Below are 18,370 nucleotides of genomic sequence, written 5' to 3'. Positions count from 1 at the left end.
GCTGCCAGTGGATTCGGAACCAATTCTTTACGAGCCTCTCCATACCTCTCACCAAGATCCACAGTCCTTCTCTCCGACACACTCCGAAACCGACGTTTTGGAGGACTACATGGGTGACCACGTCCCCTACCCCGGAGAAATGGACCCTGAAGGCCAACAGGACCCTGACCAAGCTTGGGATGACCCTGTAGACTCAAACGCACCTATGGATACGCAGGACACGCAGCTATATGGTGCAAAAACGTCTCCCACAGAGGACACTGCCGCATTCAACGCCCTCATTGAACGTGCTGCGGCCAATCATGGTGGTCAACTCCACTCGGACACCATCGAGGACGATTTTCTCATGGATACTTTCGCATCCTCAGAAAGACATATTAACCCCTTCAGTGCCCATGACGAGCTGGACTCGTCATGGGCTGCGGTGGCGCTGTGCCCATGATGAGTCCAGCTCGTCATGAACTCCGCCCGCTAATAAAAAGCGCGGCACTGGGCGGGGAAAGGGGCGGGCATGCAAGGGGTTAAAACTCTACCCATGTTGAAAGGTGTCCTCAAACCAGCAAAGGACATTTTCAAAGAACCCACCAGGGCAAGAGTAATAAACCCCAGAATCGACAAAAAAATATAGGTCAGCGCCTGGGGATCCTACCTATATTAAAGGACAGTTGCCTCTAGATTCCATAGTAGTCGCGAATGCTCGTAAACGGGCGCACTCGCAGACGACTGGGGATGCTCCTCCCCCGGACAAAGAGTCCAAGGTGTTAGAGACCTCCGGCAAACGGGTTGCAGCCCAAGCAGCTAACATATGGGGTATTGCCAATACTCAGGCGCTCCTGGCTCGCTACGACCGAGCGCATTATGACACTAGAAACCTTACTACAACATCTCCCTGACCAATACAAAGAGGGAGCAGAGATCCTCATTAGAGAGGGACAACTCCTCACAAACGCATCCATCAAGTGTGCACTGGATGCCGCAGATACAGCTGCCAGGGCCATAAACACTAGCGTCATGTTACGACGACACGCCTGGTTACGAATCTCCGGATTCAAACCTGAGGTGCAAAATAACATCCTCAACCAGCCGGTCAACCCAGACTACTTATTCGGGCCAGAGGTTGACACCACACTAGAAAAAATAAAAAAGGACACAGACACTGCAAAGTCCATGGGGGCTCTCCAAACGCAGACCTTTCGGAGTGGCTCCTTTCGTCGCCCCGGCAATAGAGGAGCAGGTAGAGGACAGGGGTCACAGCAAACCTACAACAAGGGCAACACCCAAAGTACCTACGATAAAAACACCAGGGGTGGATATCGTGGTTCAAGCACAAAGGGCAGAGGACGCGGATACGGCAATACCAGATCCTCTCCCAAGAACATACAGTGACGCCCTCTCCCTTCCTCCCGACCACACAACACCTGTCGGGGGAAGGTTACAAAGGTTCCTGTCCATTGGAACTCCATCACCACGGACAGGTGGGTCAAAGATATTATCAAACATGGTTACTGCCTAGAATTAACCTCGACTCCACCCACAATACCCCCAAAACACCGTCCTATGTCCTCCGAGCACTTAGCGCTATTACAGCAGGAAGTGCTAAGTATGCTGCAAAAAGGCGCAATAGAGGTTGTACCCGTCCACGAGCAAGGTACAGGGGTGTTCTCCCTGTATTTTTTAATACCAAAAAAGGACGGGTCACTCAGACCTATACTAGACCCGAGACCCCTCAACCGCTATATTCTTTCGGAGCATTTCCACATGCTCACCCTGCAACAAGTCCTCCCACTGCTCAAACAGGGAGACTTCCTGGCCACACTAGACCTCAAAGATGCGTATTTCCACATACCCATTCACCCATCACACAAGAAATATCTCAGGTTCACTATTCAAGGGCAGCACTACCAATTCAAGGTTCTTCCCTTCGGCGTGACAACGGCGCCCAGGGTTTTCACAAAGTGCCTAGCTACTGTGGCTGCACATCTACGGAGGCAACACATTCATGTCTACCCCTACCTGAACGACTGGCTTGTTCAGGCAGTCAGCCCAGCAATGTGCCAACCACATGTCCCGCGCCATTCACCTTCTTCACAGTCTGGGGTTCTCACTATTTATTTATTTTATAACACTTGTAAGGCGCGCAGCTACCCACAAAGGGTTTCCCGGCGCCGGATCAGCGTAACGTACAAACATCCACTGGACAAGGAGCAAACTTGAAACACATTATTTATCAAACAACCAGGTCTTTATGCTTTTTCTAAAGCTCATGAAATTTTCCTCCTTACGTATATGGATGGGTAAGGTGTTCCACAGAGTTGGGCCCAAATAGGAAAACTATCTTCCGCCTATTCTAGCCCGCTTGAACCTAGGTACCACAAAATTCGCAGCAGTGCCTGAACGGAGGCTGCGATTGGGAAGATAAAGTTTAGCAAGGTCCTGTAGATAATTAGGGGCAATACCAGCTTTGATTTTAAATAGGTAAATCAGGGTTTTAAACCGAATCCGGTTTTCGACCCTGAGCCAGTGCAGGTCCCTAAGATGCTTGGTGATCCCAACGGATCTGGGGATTCTGCAAAGCAGTCTGGCAGCGGCGTTTTGCACCAGTTGCAGCCGTCTTATTACCACTTTGTTTGAACCCAGGTACAAGATGTTTCCGTAGTCACTAAGGCATTGACTACGATCTTCTGGGTGGAAGGGGGTAACATCCAGGCAATTTTGCGCAGCCATTTAAGAATGGCAAAACATATGCCAGCCACTTTGTTGGCTTGCTGCGTCATAGATAAACTATCATCTATGATGACTCCAAGGTTTCTGACCTGAGAGGCAGGAGGAGGAAGTTTACCAAACGATGATGGCCAGTGGGGATCGCTCCAAAGATCTTTGCTATTTCCCAGAAGGAGGACCTCCGTTTTTTCCCCGTTTAATTTAAGTTGGTTAACTGACATCCAATTAAATATTTCCTGGAGGCCTATTTTCAGTGCAGATGGAGCAGATGAATCGGATTTCGAAAGAGAGAACAGAATTTGAGAGTCATCTGCATAAGTCATTAAGACAAGGCCAAATTTTTCAGCAAGATCTGCTAATGGACGAAGGTACAAATTAAAAAGCAGCGGGCTCAGTATCGATCCCTGTGGCACGCCGTGAGGAGAGTGGAATATCTCAGAGCATGCCTCCGAGGAAGAGATCTGAAAAGTGCGGAGGGATAAGTATGATCTAATCCATTCAAGTGCCTTGCCCTCGACACCATTCTCCCCCAGCCTGTCAAGCAGTATGGAGTGAGAAATGGTGTCGAAGGCCGCACTGAAGTCCAACAGGACCAGTGCTACCCAAAATCACATCTCCAACCCGCACACGTACAACAGTACCTAGGTGCGACCATAGACACTCTGGCGGCCACAGCTCAGCCGAATTTAGTGAGAATCAACAGCATGCAAATGCTGATTTCCAAGTTCAAACCCCAACACTCCCTTCCGAGTGTTTATGCAGTTGATAGGCATGATGGCCTCCTGCATTTTCATAGTCCCACACGCGAGACTACATATGCGCCCGCTTCAGGAGTGCTTAGCACGTCAATGGAATCAGGCTCAAGGGCAACTAAAAGACCTAGTGTTGGTGAGCGGTCGGGCATACAACTCTCTGCATTGGTGGAATCCACGAAACCTTTGCAAGGGCCGACCGTTCCAAGAGCCAGTTCCACAAATAATACTGACAGCGGACGCGTCTCTCCAGGGATGGGGAGCTCATGTACTCAACTACACAGTGCAAGGACTATGGACAATACAACAAAAGAAGATGCACATCAACCTTCTAGAACTGATGGCAATCTTCCTGGCTATGAAAGCATTCAAAGTACACTTGTGCAACAAAGTCGTGTTGATCCGGACGGACAACATGACCGCCATGTACTACATACAGAAACGGGGAGGAACACACTCTCCACAGTTGTCTCATCTGGCTCAGAGCATGTGGAAGTGGGCCATTCAGAGGAACATGTTCCTCATGGCGGAACACCTCCCCGGCAAGGACAACCAGATGGCGGATCTGCTCAGCAGACACAGCCACCAGATGCACGAGTGGGAGTTACACCCATCAGTACTCCAACCGTACTTCCAGCAGTGGGGTCATCCAGAGATAGACCTCTTCGCCACAAGCGAAAACGCAAAATGCCAAATCTTTGCCGCCAGGTTCCCACATCCGCAGTCGCAGGGCAATGCGATATGGATGAACTGGTCCGGCAGATTTGCGTACGCTTTCCCCCAGCACCATTGATACCGCTGGTGGCACGCAAACTCAGACAACACTCACTGACACTCGTCCTGGTTGCTCCAACGTGGGCACGCCAGCCATGGTACACCACCTTTCTCGAACTTTCCGTGGTGCCGCATCAAAGGCTGCGGATCAAACCCGCGCATTTGACGCAGAACCATGGAGAGATTCAGCACCCAGATCCGCAACAGCTGAACCTGGCAATCTGGCTCCTGAAGTCCTAGAATTTGGCTACCTTAACCTGCCACCTGACTGTATGGACATCATTAAGGAGGCCAGGAGACCCACTACCAGAGCTTGCTATGCAGCCAAATGGAAAAGATTCGTCATTTATTGCAATAATAATGACATTAACCCGCTAGACGCATCCATCCAAAACATAATTTGTTACCTCTTACACCTATACCGATGCAATCTGGCATACACCTCTATACGTGTCCATTTGACCGCAATATCAGCCTATCTCCAGAACAGGCAGCACCTCTCTTTATTCAGAGTGCCGGCCATAAAAGCGTTCTTGGAAGGACTCAAACGAGTAATTCCTCCAAGCCACCCACCGGCTCCAATGTGGAACCTCAACTTGGTCCTCACACGCCTGATGGGTCCACCCTTCGAACCTCTGCACTCATGCGAGATTCAATTCCTCACCTGGAAAGTAGCTTTCCTAGTAGCAATCACTTCTTTAAGAAGAGTTAGTGAACTCCAGGCACTAACCGTTCAAGAGCCATTCATACAGGTTCACACAAACAGGGTCGTACTACGTACCAACCCCAAATTCATGCCCAAGGTGATATCGCAGTTCCCCATGAACCAAACTATTGAACTGCCTGTTTTCTTTCAAAACCCACAAACTGTCGCAGAAAGAGCACTCCATACACTAGATGTAAAGAGGGCCCTCATGTACTATATCGACAGGACTAAAGTCTTTAGGAAAACAAAACAACTTTTCGTTGCCTTAGCGTTACCTTTGTGGTGTGGGGCAATCTCCAAAGCAGGTATAGCCAGATGGATCGTTAAATGTATTCAAATTTGCTATCAAAAGGCTAAACGCACACTAACGATTCCCCCACGAGCCCACTCAACACGTAAGTTAGGGGCCTCCATGGCTTTCCTAGGAAACATTCCTTTGCATGATATATGTAGAGCAGCCACCTGGTCCACTACACATACATTTACCAAACACTATTGTAGATGTGCAATCAAAACAGCAGGCAGCTGTAGGACAGGCTGTTCTCAAAACTCTTTTTCAGACTGCTGCAGCTGGCACTGGTAGCCGCCGCTAATAGAGGGCACTGCTATGTATTCTATGCACAGATATGAATTCAGCAGCCCACATGCCTCGAACTGAATATGCTACTTACCAGTATGCATCTGTTCTTGGCATGTAGGGCTGCTGACATTCATATCGCCCTCCCTCCTCCCCGGCGCCCGTAGCAGCTGCAGCTCTCAGAATTACTGTAAGCATGGTCATCACTTTCTGTATCTACTCCATCACTGCCACAATGGCGAAAAACAATCTGAGGATGGAGAGGATGCCCATGCGCACTGTAGTCCAGGGGAGGAGTCACCTATCCCAGGATACTTCGAAGACTCTTCCAGGACAACAACGTGCAAACATCCGGACCCAACACTAGGCGGCGATCTATGCACAGATATGAATGTCAGCAGCCCTACATGCCAAGAACAGATGCATACTGGTAAGTAGCATATTCAATACTATGGGTTCCCTTGTCCTAGCACAGGAGATCAACAAAATGAGGAGGTTGCTGTGGTGGCAAGCGTGAAGGATGTGTGCGCATGCTACAAAATGGGGCAGTGACCAAAGAGTTGTCATATGTTGAGGAATTAAAGAATGAAGTTCTTAAGCGCATGAGAGAATACACCTGAAAGGGTTGGCCATCAAGAATAGCCCTTGCACTCTTGCCCAGGTTTCACAGTGTAGTTGAGGTTTGTTTAAAAATTTTTATAACCGAAGACATCAGTCAACTAATTGCCCGGACCAGTCACATGGGCATTACAGCCCTTAAGAGCTTCTTAAGAACACATTTATGGTGGCCTGAAATGGATGCAGAAGGGGATCGCATTGTGAAAAGTTATCAGGAACGTTCGGGGTGTGATAAGAATCTAAGGAAGACCACTTTTCCTTTGCACCCAGTACCATGGCCGGAGCTTGCTTGGCAAACGTTAGAATTTGACTTTTTTGGTCTGTTCATGAAAATGCCACCTCGGGTACAGTATGAATTTATTCTTGTAGACTACTCCTCACAATGGGCTGATGTCAAGTTTGTGGAAAGTGACTGCTTTGAAAGTGTTGGAATTTCTCAAGTAAGAATTCCTTGAGACAGTAGTCCATACCCACGGCATTCAAGTTAATTCCAATGAGGTGTTTGAGCTCATTTGGTTGCATGAAATTAACCTTGTATGATTTGACTTCAGCTGTCTGGTTGAATGATTTAGCCATTACTTAGAAGATGGCGTACTCTTAGCCATCCAAACCACAGACCATTGTCAGACCATCGGGGAGAGGTTGTGGTCTTACCGTATTTCACCCTACACTGTAGCTAGAGTAAGCCTATTTCATTTACTTAAAGGCTGCTGGTATAAAAATGTGTTCCTTGTTTTTCATGAATAAGTCCTTTTTAAATGAAAGAATGATTGTCCTCAGTAAGATTAAGGGTTGAAGAACGTGACGCTAAATGTGAACTACATTAGGATATCTTGCACAAGGCTACAAGTTGTGGAATTTCTGAGGTTTAGTTGTGATGGTCAAAGAAGATAAGCTCCCAATATAGTATGGAAAATCGGGGCCCACCCTGGTTCTCCATTTTAGCTTTACGGTTTAGCCTCACTACTTTTTCTATTGGTGACTTTTTACATGTTTTACACTTAAGCGATAATATACTCGGAAGCTATTTTACGTGCAACTCCTTTCTTAGTAAGCATTATCCTGTTGCTTATACACTCTGTCCAAGGCTAGGCACATAGAACACGATACCGTTGTTTTTGATTGTCCAATTGGAGGCAGATCTAAGGCTTCAGACAAACCATCGCATCCACTCTGCACCTTTGACACGGTGATATTGAAATGGTGCTTTTATTCTATAAAGTGCCTTTGCACTACATTCAACAAAGGAGCACTTCAGCTCCGATTGTCCTGGAACGCTGTGAACTGTTTGAGATGCACACCTGCTGACTCTAACCTTTATCCTGCAAAGGATGATACGCTGTTCTACCCAGACCAGCCTCCTGGCTCATCATACTCTGGGGTGGAGGGGGGGGGGGCGCGGGGGGGGCAAAGGGGGGGGGGGGAATTAGACTGTCCTAATGGACCTGGCCATGGGTACTCCCACTATGCTCTTGATAGTATAGGTAGTATTAGGTAGGAGTATAATCATATAGGAACGTTATAATGGTTGAACTGTTTCTTTTTCACCATTCTGGTAATGCTGGTTAGAATGCTCTGCTTTATCTCCCTAATATTGCATCTCACATTTTATATACAAGTTTAAGATTGTTTCAATAAATGTTGGAAAACCAGATTCATATCTTTCTTGTATTTACCTTGAGCATGCAAAAGTAACAATGAAAGGGTAGCTCCATTTCCACAATTTCTTTGGGGAATATAAGTGGTCCTGTTCAAGGTTGCTGTCTGATACCCTGGTATGGTTAGGCGTTCAGATGGGGCACTATGAGCTATGTAGGAGTGGGACAACATTTTCTGATATGTGGACGGAGTCTCCATATTCTGAAGTTTGCTGTCCAGATACACAGGCCTATTTAATGTGTAGTAACTGTGTTACACTAAGTTTTATAGGCCCTTGAAGGTTGTAAGAATTAACAAAGGGAATATTATCACTCACGATGATTTGATGGAGTATCAAATATTGCCAAGCATGCATTCAAGTTCTTTCCCTTTCAAAGTGAAGGAGACTTTGTTTCTGAGATGGTCATAACTCTTTTGATATTCCGTTGATTGTCACCGAAGAGAGTAATGAGAGTAAAACTACTGATGAAAGATTGGAACAGGTTTGTGGTGAAACAAAAAACCCTCAGACTTCGGATCCTTGAGCTCCCGCTAATGTTTAAGGACCAGCTGCGAGAAGGCTGTATTGCAGATACCATCAAGGATTTCTTGAACGCATACTCCATGGAGCATTCTCAAGGAATAATTTTAGTTTTGTTCTTTGTCTTGCTGATTTCCTGTTTTGAGGGGATAAATGTTGTATTTTTTTTTTATCTTTTTCTTCCCTTTCCTAATTTTTCTTTTCTCTGGTCCTCTGTTAAAATGTTAGCCTCAAACCTATTACAAATGACAGTTAACTATTTTCTAGAATGTTTTTGAGTGCTCCTGTGAGAGATGCTGCTCTCCGACTTTCTGTATGAAGTTTTGGAATTAATCCATTTTCTCCAATTTACCTGTGTGATTACTACACAACACTGTTCCGAAGGAAAAGTTTTACAGGTGAGCATTTGCCTTTACCAGTCAGTTTTAAACGGGGATTCCAAATTTGCAATGCGGTCCATAAACATAAACTTTCTTTGCAAAGTACATCCTCACCAGTTACAACCTCCATGTTATTGTTCCCTATCCAGTTTGAAGAATGTTAAACTCTATATTGTCACCCGGACTGCAGCCTGTTTTTGTCCTTTTTGAGCAAGCTAGATAGTTTTCTTTCTAGACTATTTTCTAAATGATCGATTTTGCAGCTCACTCGGCCTATTTTGTCAAGAGGACCTTCATCACTACAATGCAAACCGTTTACCTATAGCTCGATCATGTACACAATAGCCATTATAAAATTGTACAGCTCTATGGAGGCTGTTAGACCTTTCATACAGAGGGAAAAGATGGCTGATTCTCTCTTACTTACCAACTCTGCTAAGTTGTTACAGTAGTAAGAGCAACTAGTTAACTTTACATCTGTTTCAGATGCGTTTTGCTACTTATTATTGTGATGATCCCCCTTGGAAAAGGTTTTTTCCCAGTTGTGCTACCCAATGTATACATTTTACCAGTCTACTATTGATTCCATCTTCTTGATGTCACTTTATAGCGCACGTGCATGTTCTGCTGAACTCCGAGGAGTCGTCATATTTACATTATTTCTTTAAATAAAACCATGAAGGGTAAATTATAAACATTTAAAATGGTAATGTAGTTAAACGTGCAGTTTCATTGTGCAAAACTATTTTAAGAAACTATTGAGGAATTTTGGTCCAATAATACAAAACTCTTCATATGTTGTTTAAGATCCATAATTTTATTTAAAAAGCTAAGATTTGAATAAAACATCCCAAAACTAATGTTCTCAACAAAGCGGACAAGTGAAAACCTAGATAAAAGCGTACAAAGCCAGTCATAAAAGCAATTTGGACATGTATTAAGTATACATGAAAGTTTCTCTGCCTATTCAGGCCTGCCTATTTTCTACTCCTGCGAGTCATTTCAAACCTATTCAAGGCTAATCACTGCCAGGGTGAAGCTGGAAAGCCAATGCAAGTTAGTCTCCAGAAACTTCAGGCAGGGAAAAGGAAGCTTTATAAAATTACTTTTTTCTTAATATTTATTAAAAATCCGACTTTAGCATTGAATTTAATTATTATATAACTATTAAAGGTAGTTGAATATTTTTCTAGTTGGCCCCATGCCCAAGATACAGTATTAGTATTTTAATATGTACTCTGGCTTTCTCAATAGGACAGCTAGGCCTACCATAGTGAAAATAGCTTTTTGGCCTAGTCACTGTGTGGATGTGGTAATAACTTCATACATGTCTTACTTTTAATTACTATGCACCCTACCTTGTAGACTGCAAGGCTAACATAGGGGTGACTCGTATTTTAAACTAGAGTTTTTACCTGTCAAGTTATTTTGCCAGGGTGCATTACAGGATTTACACTGCTAAAGTCAGACAGTGGTAGACCTGAGCCATGTTTGCACTGCCACTAATGTGGTGGCACAGTATGTGCTGCAGGCCACAAGTGGCCTTTAAGTTTTAGGCCCTCGGTACACTTGGTACTCCATACACTAGGGACTTACAGACCAGTTAAACATATCACTTAAGAATAAGCCAATTCAACCATGTTTAAAGTGGGAGCACATGCACTTTACTACTGGTTGATAGTGGTAAGGTGTAAAGGGTTCTAAAGCCAACAAAAATAGCGTCCTGCAAAAGCTGAAAAATCTGGGATGACCACACAGAAAAGGCAGATTTCCTACACAGCTGAAAGATGGGGAACATAATTTATTATAGAGGTGAGTAATCTTTGTAGTTTCTATACATTTTGAGCTGCAATTCAGTTTCTTACATGTTGCCTGTTTTGGTAGAAAGCAACAAGAACCTACAATAGGTGCCACTGTATTAAAAATATTTTATAACAGTTATTCAAGTTTATATTTTGGCTGTGTGCCGAAGTTAAATCTCCACTTGATGGTCCACAATAATACCCGCGACCCTGCCATGAAACCAGTATGATCTCCGTGTTCTTTATATCTATAACAGAGTGACTCAAGGGAGAGGAATGATGCCAGATAACACCAGCCGCTTCACTTGCAAAGGGAAACAGCTTTTCCACTTCATGGGAACCAGCACCTTCTCAGAGTACACCGTGGTGGCAGACATTTCTGTTGCAAAGATTGACGACTCTGCTCCCTTTGACAAAGTTTGCCTGCTTGGCTGTGGCATTTCCACAGGCTATGGTGCTGTTGTCAACACAGCCAAGGTAAAGTCCTTAATTGTTTTCCTACATTATGATGATTCTTTCTTGTACAGGTTGGCATTTAGAAGATGCCCTAGCTGTGGATGGTCAATTCCAAACCATGTAGTTTCACATCAAAAAAGGGTTAGATCAGTCATTGCTTATTTTGACCCTTTTGCTTTTATCAGGTTAAGTGGCCCTAGAGTGGTTAAAATATGCAGGATGAAAAAAAAGCTGCTATTGAATGCCAGTGTAAAGGTGATTGAAGCGTTTTTAACATGTAACCTGGTAGATCATAGTTAAGGGCATCAATGTTAACCACTTATGCTTCTGGATAAGTTTTACATGAGTGGTTGTTTGCGTGTCCAGTTTGTAAAGAGTAAAATGTTCAAAATGTACCCACCATACAAGTAAACTGGTGATTGGCTTACAGTTTCGTTTCTGACCATGCCAGGAAACACCTAATACACTTGGAAAGCTACAAACATTGCACAACTCCATGCTTGCCGCTCCTATTTGCTCCTGGGGATTGCTCTACACTGTTAAAACAATGTGTGGTGGATTTCTGCAATTTAACCCAAAAATTAAGTTTTTTGTGCTATATTTTCTCCACATTGATAGGCTTTTATCTCTGGCAAAACCTCTGAAAGCCTTTAAGAAGTTTAGACGTGGTCCTCGCTCCTTCCTATTCTATTCTGGAAAGAAACTTCCTGTTATCTTCCACTGTGGGAAGCAACCAGCAAAATGTCTTAAAAGCTTCCCAAAAATACAGGTTTCACAGTATTCAACATGGCCACCCAGCGCACCCGGTTTCCTACCTTAAACCCTAGTACTGCAGACAGCCTGCCTTACCAGAACTGCTAAGTTTCATCTACAGGTGTAAAGGTTCAAATTGTGGTTCTGTGAATCAAAATGTTTGCACTGACACTGCTGATTCGCACTCTAATGTTCCACTTGACTGCAGAAACTATTTTGAAACGTTTCAGAATATGGATGTAGTTAACTTTGGAGTTTCATTACTTATTCATACATTGACAGTGGATTGTTGGGTTTTGAAAAGCAGGGCAATGTACAACGTCTTTGTTAATTCGAGAGATAGTTGTAGGGGGTGAGTTGTTTTTTTTTAACCTGTATGTGAATAACCATGCTAACATGGTCTTGACATTTCAGAAGTAGGCCACAGGGAAGTGCCTGCCCTACTGAGTCCTCTGTTTTCAACTCTAATAAAATCACTCTTTAAACTTTACGAAGAACATGATGGAAGCCTAGTTTTTTAGGATTAATATAGTTAGGCAAACAGGTTACTCAGTCACAAACATGATAGATACTCCGCCCACCTTAGTACAAGTGGCATAGCATAGAATGCAGTTGTAATAAGGTGGATGGTTTATCCAGCACGTTTGAAATGGCATAACCTGTCTGCCATACTCTATCTGGGCATGTGTTTTTAAAGACCATCTTCAGGGTACAAACGCATTTGAACTGATAGGGGAACCAGTATTGGCCAGAAGATTTTTTGCCAGTGAATATTTAGAATGTTTTTCTGGCCGATTGGGTAGTCATTTGGGTCTGCTTTATATAAAAGTGTAAAAATATATATGGCAGTATACTTAAATATTAGATACAGTTATTTGCACTATTCTGGATGCTGAACTAAGGTGTGTAAAAGGAGATTTGTAATAAATAGTAGCAATGGTAAAGAATTTCAATTAAAAAGCTCTACCTGGCTGCACTGCTCCAGCATGCTGTACGGTGGTGCGATGAGAATGGTAAATGGGGGGGGGAAGGGTCTGTTGAGTGGGAGGATGTAGGGAAAGCACTGCCAGCAACACTGAAAGCAGGAACGTACCCAAGTCGATCCTGCACGTACTGCGCCAGCCGGCTCTGGCATGGGAAGTTACGGTGACTTAGTTGTTAGTTCTGTAGATCTCTTGACATAAACGGATTGTAGCCCTTTCTAAAACTGTGCAGAGAAATGACAGTAGCTTAATGGAGGGAGAGTTGCTTTCGCACACTGGGAGATCTAATCCCGATAAGTTTATTTCCTTCATGGACGCACAGGAACAATTTAGAGTGAGACCATGACAATTCTTTGGATATGCTAAATTGACAAAAGCAGCCAGAGAAATACGGAGAGTTCCCTAGAGCTCCTGCAGCAACGGCTGCCATGAACATGCTATTTGAGATAGGAATGTGTCATACTCGTAACAATTATGTACAGGGCTATGGAAGATCGGTTGAAGGACTCTGAAGTGCAATAATTATGAGCCTGAATTAGGGCAGCAGTTGACAGAAGTGGAATGGAACGTTACATGCATGCTGGTGACGGAGGTAATGCATGTCTCCAACTAGCATATTTTAAATTTCTCCACTAGACCTATATGACCGACCTCTCCTTAAGCTGCACAAAATCTATCCACATAGTGCCCTAGTGTGTTTTGGACGGGGACGCGGGAGGCCACATTCGTACACATATACTTGAACTTCGCTGACAATAATATGTACTGGCGCAGGTAGTGCATAGACTGACGTAGATCACTGGCAACCAAATGAGTGCTACTATTGAACATTGGATATTGGGCACCATAGGTCAACTCGGCGATATGAAAATTCTGCATTGGCTTGTAACACTAGGATTGGTATTAGTGAAGATTGTTGGAGCTAAAGTGGATTAAACCATGGGGACCAACCATAGAATCTTGGGAATGCGACCTGATGCGAGTGGTCATTAGTGAACGGACTTAAGATGCGAGGGATTAGAATGGATGAAAGAGCGTTGGAGGATATACTTCAGTGCACTGCTATTGGGTGGCGAGAGGACAAGGCGTAAATCATGAGCACAGTGGAGTGCCTGAGGATGAGACTATATAGGATTGGAACTCTGATCATTAGGGGTTAGGAATGTTGTATGCTGTTTACAACTTTTTACGGTTCGTGATTTCGTTGGGATCCATCCCGTTGATACTGCTGCTACACTGGTGAAGTGGAATACGAAGGGAAGAGTGCAGAGATCAGATAGCCGGCCACAAACTTCGGTACTGTCTGCATGCACCAGTCATGATAATTTAGCCATAATTGTGATCTCGGTCTCCAGTGCTGCACTCAGAGCGGTCCTTTAAATTCTACTGTAGTATAGACCTAAAGTGCTTAGTCAAAGTAATATTTTTACGATTAGCCGGACTGTTTTTGATTCACTTGTAAAATCACATGACCTGTGAAGCTCTGTTGTGGCGTGCAGCTTATTTTCATACTGTATTTCTTGTTGTGGGTACACTGACCCTCCCATTTGAATAGTTATCCATCTGTGACCGGAGCCTGCTTCATCAGGATCTTTGCCATGTTAGTCTCCTATGGTGAATAAACATCAGGAAGGCTGGGGGAATACCCTTCAGCAGCTCTACCTTTGCAGTCCAGTCTCTGCATTGTTTGGCAGATTCTTGGTCTGCACAGCATAGCCCACTTGTATAAGTTCAGAGCAGTCTATCTCATGACTTCTCCACAGCATGACATCACAGGCACCAGAGAGGAGCAGCCATATCCCAAGGCAGGGTAGATTCATTTTTATATTGTAGCCCTGGCATTCTTTGGTCTTTGAAAATTGCTGATCAGAACAAGCACTTGCCTAAAACTGCTGTAAAAATGTTGGTGAGCAAACCAGCATCAAGCAGACATTTTGAAAAGGAAATGATCCAGTGGCGCACCAACAGATACTCCCAACACCATATAGTCACCTGGGCCCATCAATAATACATACTCTCTAATTCACTTGGCTAACCGCTAGGGGGGTTTGTTTATCACTGATTGATAAGCTCTTTCCATTTGGTCGATGACCCAAATAAGTTGGATCTTGTTGATGGTGACGATGCACATATCCTACCTTGCAAATAATTCAAATTAATAATAAACACAGACCCAGGAATTTTTCAAAATCTTTATCTAAAGTTTGAATGTGAGTGGACCATTAAAATACACCACGGACACAATTTATAGGAACGAAGTTTTAATCAATTTAAAACTCACGAATTCATCAGATTGATGTTGCTCAGGAAAGAGAGGATAGAGACAGCAGTACATAAAAATAATATACAAATCATATAGTTACCACAGATGGTGTGAAGACCAACCCCCTGGCCAAAGGGCTGGTAAGGCTCCCCTGGGAAAAATCAGACACAGGCTTCAGGACAGGAATTAGGACAGTGGACCTCACTAGAACAGACAACTCGCTGCACCTCTCTGTCACTCTCTCCGTCCTTGAGATTCTTCTGCGATCTTCTTTCTAATCCATTGCTTTAAATCTTTATTGAATCTTCAGCATCTCAGCATCATCGAATTCCGACAGCATCTTCCATCTCAGCGTTCTCTCAGGATCACACACACCCAAATACCTTAGTTATACCGACAGGCAAGGGGCGTTTTTGTCATCACACCATGATGGCATTGCACTTTCTTTGTTCCCAAATCCATCCCTTTATTAATCATTTTATTTTATTCCCACCCGAGTTCATCCAAAATTGAAACATTTTTAAAAATAATGTTCATATGATTTCTTTCTCTGCACTTCAGACATCCACGTTTCCCAGGGTTTAGCGGTTCATGGCCTTGGATGTGGTCCAATCATGGGATCATTCTTCCAGGGGAAGTAGAGGTCACACATGCGCAGATGGCTTTCACTCAAATATTAGCGTTGTGGCAAGAAGGCCGAAAATACAAACTAATAAAAGGTCAAAAGAGAAAATATTAATTTCAAGAAATAAATGATTTCACTGTATGCCACCTACCTCTACTCCCCTTTATTTATTTAATACTTTCCCTGCGTTGGCTAATTATAAAACGCTTACTAAAAGCTAAGCATGTGCCATGCATGTGGGTCTTTAAGACGCCATGTTAGTGCATTCTGCTCATGCGCAAGAAATTCCCTCCAAAGCTTGTTGTACGTCACATTACGTAGATGCAATTGACGCATGCACAGTAAAGTTCTCCCTGTTAGAGCCGCACTTTTTTGTCCGCTATCCGTATTAATGAATAGTAAACACATAGGCAAGCTTCACTGTCTTATTTTACTGAAATGTGCAAAGATTAATCACAAACACAATAATTTCATGTTAGTAAATTAATAAGTTAAACGAGCGAATTGAATTTGAGCAAGTCTCACAAAAACGAGTCCTTGATCCATCAGTAATATAAAGGCTTGGTGGGGTAAGATAATGGCCTTTCAGTGATTCAGCGTGACGTAAAAATGTAGGAGCTCCCTCATACTCCATTAACCTGCCTCTCCATTCCAAACACTGTTACAGCTCCATTATACATGCAGTATCCCTGATTTTCGCACAGGGTGTCTTGATGCTTGAACTGCAGCCTGTGTGAATAGGGTGTAGTTTCCCATGGCCATCGCCTGTGCTGTGGCCGTGCAGTTCATTGTTGTTGGGTGGATGTAGGAGTATCCCCTTATAAGGGGGTGCAATTAATAGCATGGTTTATATCTACTTGTAATTGATGCCGTCAATATTTTTGAGGTGGGAGTGACGGGACATCTTTTGACCTGATGATCTAACACAGTCGCCGCTTTATTTACTAGGCGTGTCGAAGATTTTACTGGAAGAGGAAGCAGCAGCAGGCCATGGTTCCAGTTGAAAGAATTTAAAAAATGTGGTAGCAAATCAGACTATTAGATCGTGGCTGGGCATGCATGGTTTACAGACCTCAAACAAGTAGTGCCTTGTCTGTCATTCTATACCTAAAGTACTGGCAAAAATCCTGAACACATTTTGGATTGTAATACCTTTTTGGAGGCAGGTGGTGGGGAGCATGGTGCTAATATAGCACAAGAACACATGAAAGCAAAAGTAGCTATAGAGCAATATATGGGGCCTTTGTATTCAAGAATAATTCTCCAGACCTCCTAACTTTATGCACCCAGTTATCAGAGTGAGCTGCGTCCTCCACGGCCAACTAGAGCGTGACCCAAAAGATCAAAATAAAATCTGAGCTTTGAAAGATATTTCCCGCACAAAACAAATGTACATCCCATCCTCTTCCCCAAAATGCAATATTCTGCTTATGTTTGTTTGGGGGTGCCGGGGCAGGAGGTTGTTTTGAGGCATTTAGCAAGATGCACACTTCATTAGTTGAAAGAAATCGTGCATTTTGTAAATTATGACTTCGACTTTCTTAGTTTGTCATCGTTGTGCCTCCACCCGCCTCCCTTTCATATCTTTCCATTTCCTTCATGCTTACAGGTAGAGGCAGGTTCAAACTGTGCTGTCTTTGGATTGGGAGGGGTCGGCCTTGCAGTGATCATGGGCTGTAAAGTAGCCGGTGCTGCTCGGATCATCGGTATTGACTTAAATAAAGACAAATTTGAAAAAGCAAAAGAATTTGGAGCCACTGAGTGCATCAACCCTAAAGAGCATGACAAGCCCATCCAGGAGGTGCTGATTGACCTAACAGATGGGGGAGTGGACTATTCCTTCGAGTGCATCGGCAACGTTGGTGTCATGGTATGTATGATTGTTTTTCAGCTTAACCCCCCCCCCCCCCCCTCCCTCGCCTCCTACTGCAAAGGCTGCTGCAGTGCACTTCAGCATATTGTTGAAAATATGCATCACTTGACATTTTTGCTTTTAGATTACCGTTTGTCATGTCGTGGTATGTTGGGGGTCAAAGTGAACAACTTTTTTCCTCTGTTTATTTTTTCTATATTTGATTTCCTAGCCCCCACCCTCCCCTCCTGTACCCTACCCCATCAATCTGGAGAAAAATAGATTTCCTGTCCATACACTTGCATAGCCTTCCATTACCTCTAAGACGCTTGCATCACGTCCTCATTCTGAAATAGCCTGAAATGATACGGTTATTTTGTGTGCCCTGCTGGCCAATAGAAGACCTAGAGCAGTGCAGTCTTATGTTGGAAATCCCTCTTACTTGTTAATTACATATATCCGTACCATCACCATCCCTCCCGCTATCCTCACTCATTCTTTGCATCTGCCTTCTTTCTTTTCTGTCTGCCCTGATTTTCCCAGTGGTATTAAGCAGCAAGTTAGAGGGCATCTCTTGTTTATGCAGTTGCACTTTTTTTTCGATACTCTGTTAAATGAAGAAAAAAAAATTCAGTCCGTCCCTGCTGTATAATCTTAATCCGATTCCCTCGTCCTTTGAAAAGGTTACTGCAGGGCAAACTCCAGAAGAGCTGAAAAATACATTTGAACGACTTGTTGTTGTAATCGAATTTTCTGTGATCAACTTGGTTTGCTAATTTAGCCAGGTTTTTTTCCCACCGTTTTACATTCTCCTATATATTTTTTAAACTTCCTGATTCAAGTGGAAAGTGCTATTCATTTTGTTTTGATACTTTGATTTTACAAGATTTTAAAACTTGTCTCAAAGTCTTGGAATAAGTATGCCTTGT

The 18,370-nt window shown here is 43.7% G+C and overlaps 1 protein-coding gene across 1 annotated transcript in view; it reads left to right on the top strand.

The window, feature by feature from the left end:
* The window catches only part of LOC146862011 (alcohol dehydrogenase class-3-like), a 101,362-nt gene that overhangs the window by 58,303 nt on the left and 24,689 nt on the right, over nt 1–18,370 (top strand). The window contains exons 5-6 of the mRNA XM_085641169.1: nt 10,767–10,986; nt 17,199–17,459. Coding sequence (XP_085497295.1) covers nt 10,767–10,986; nt 17,199–17,459 — 481 coding nt within the window. The remainder of the gene's footprint in view (nt 1–10,766; nt 10,987–17,198; nt 17,460–18,370) is intronic.

This window comes from Triturus cristatus, chromosome 2_2 (assembly GCF_964204655.1).
Source record: "Triturus cristatus chromosome 2_2, aTriCri1.1, whole genome shotgun sequence".
Lineage (NCBI taxonomy): Eukaryota > Metazoa > Chordata > Amphibia > Caudata > Salamandridae > Triturus > Triturus cristatus.
The sequence above is the reverse complement of the archived record's forward strand: the minus strand, read 5'-3'. Positions and strand labels throughout refer to the sequence as shown.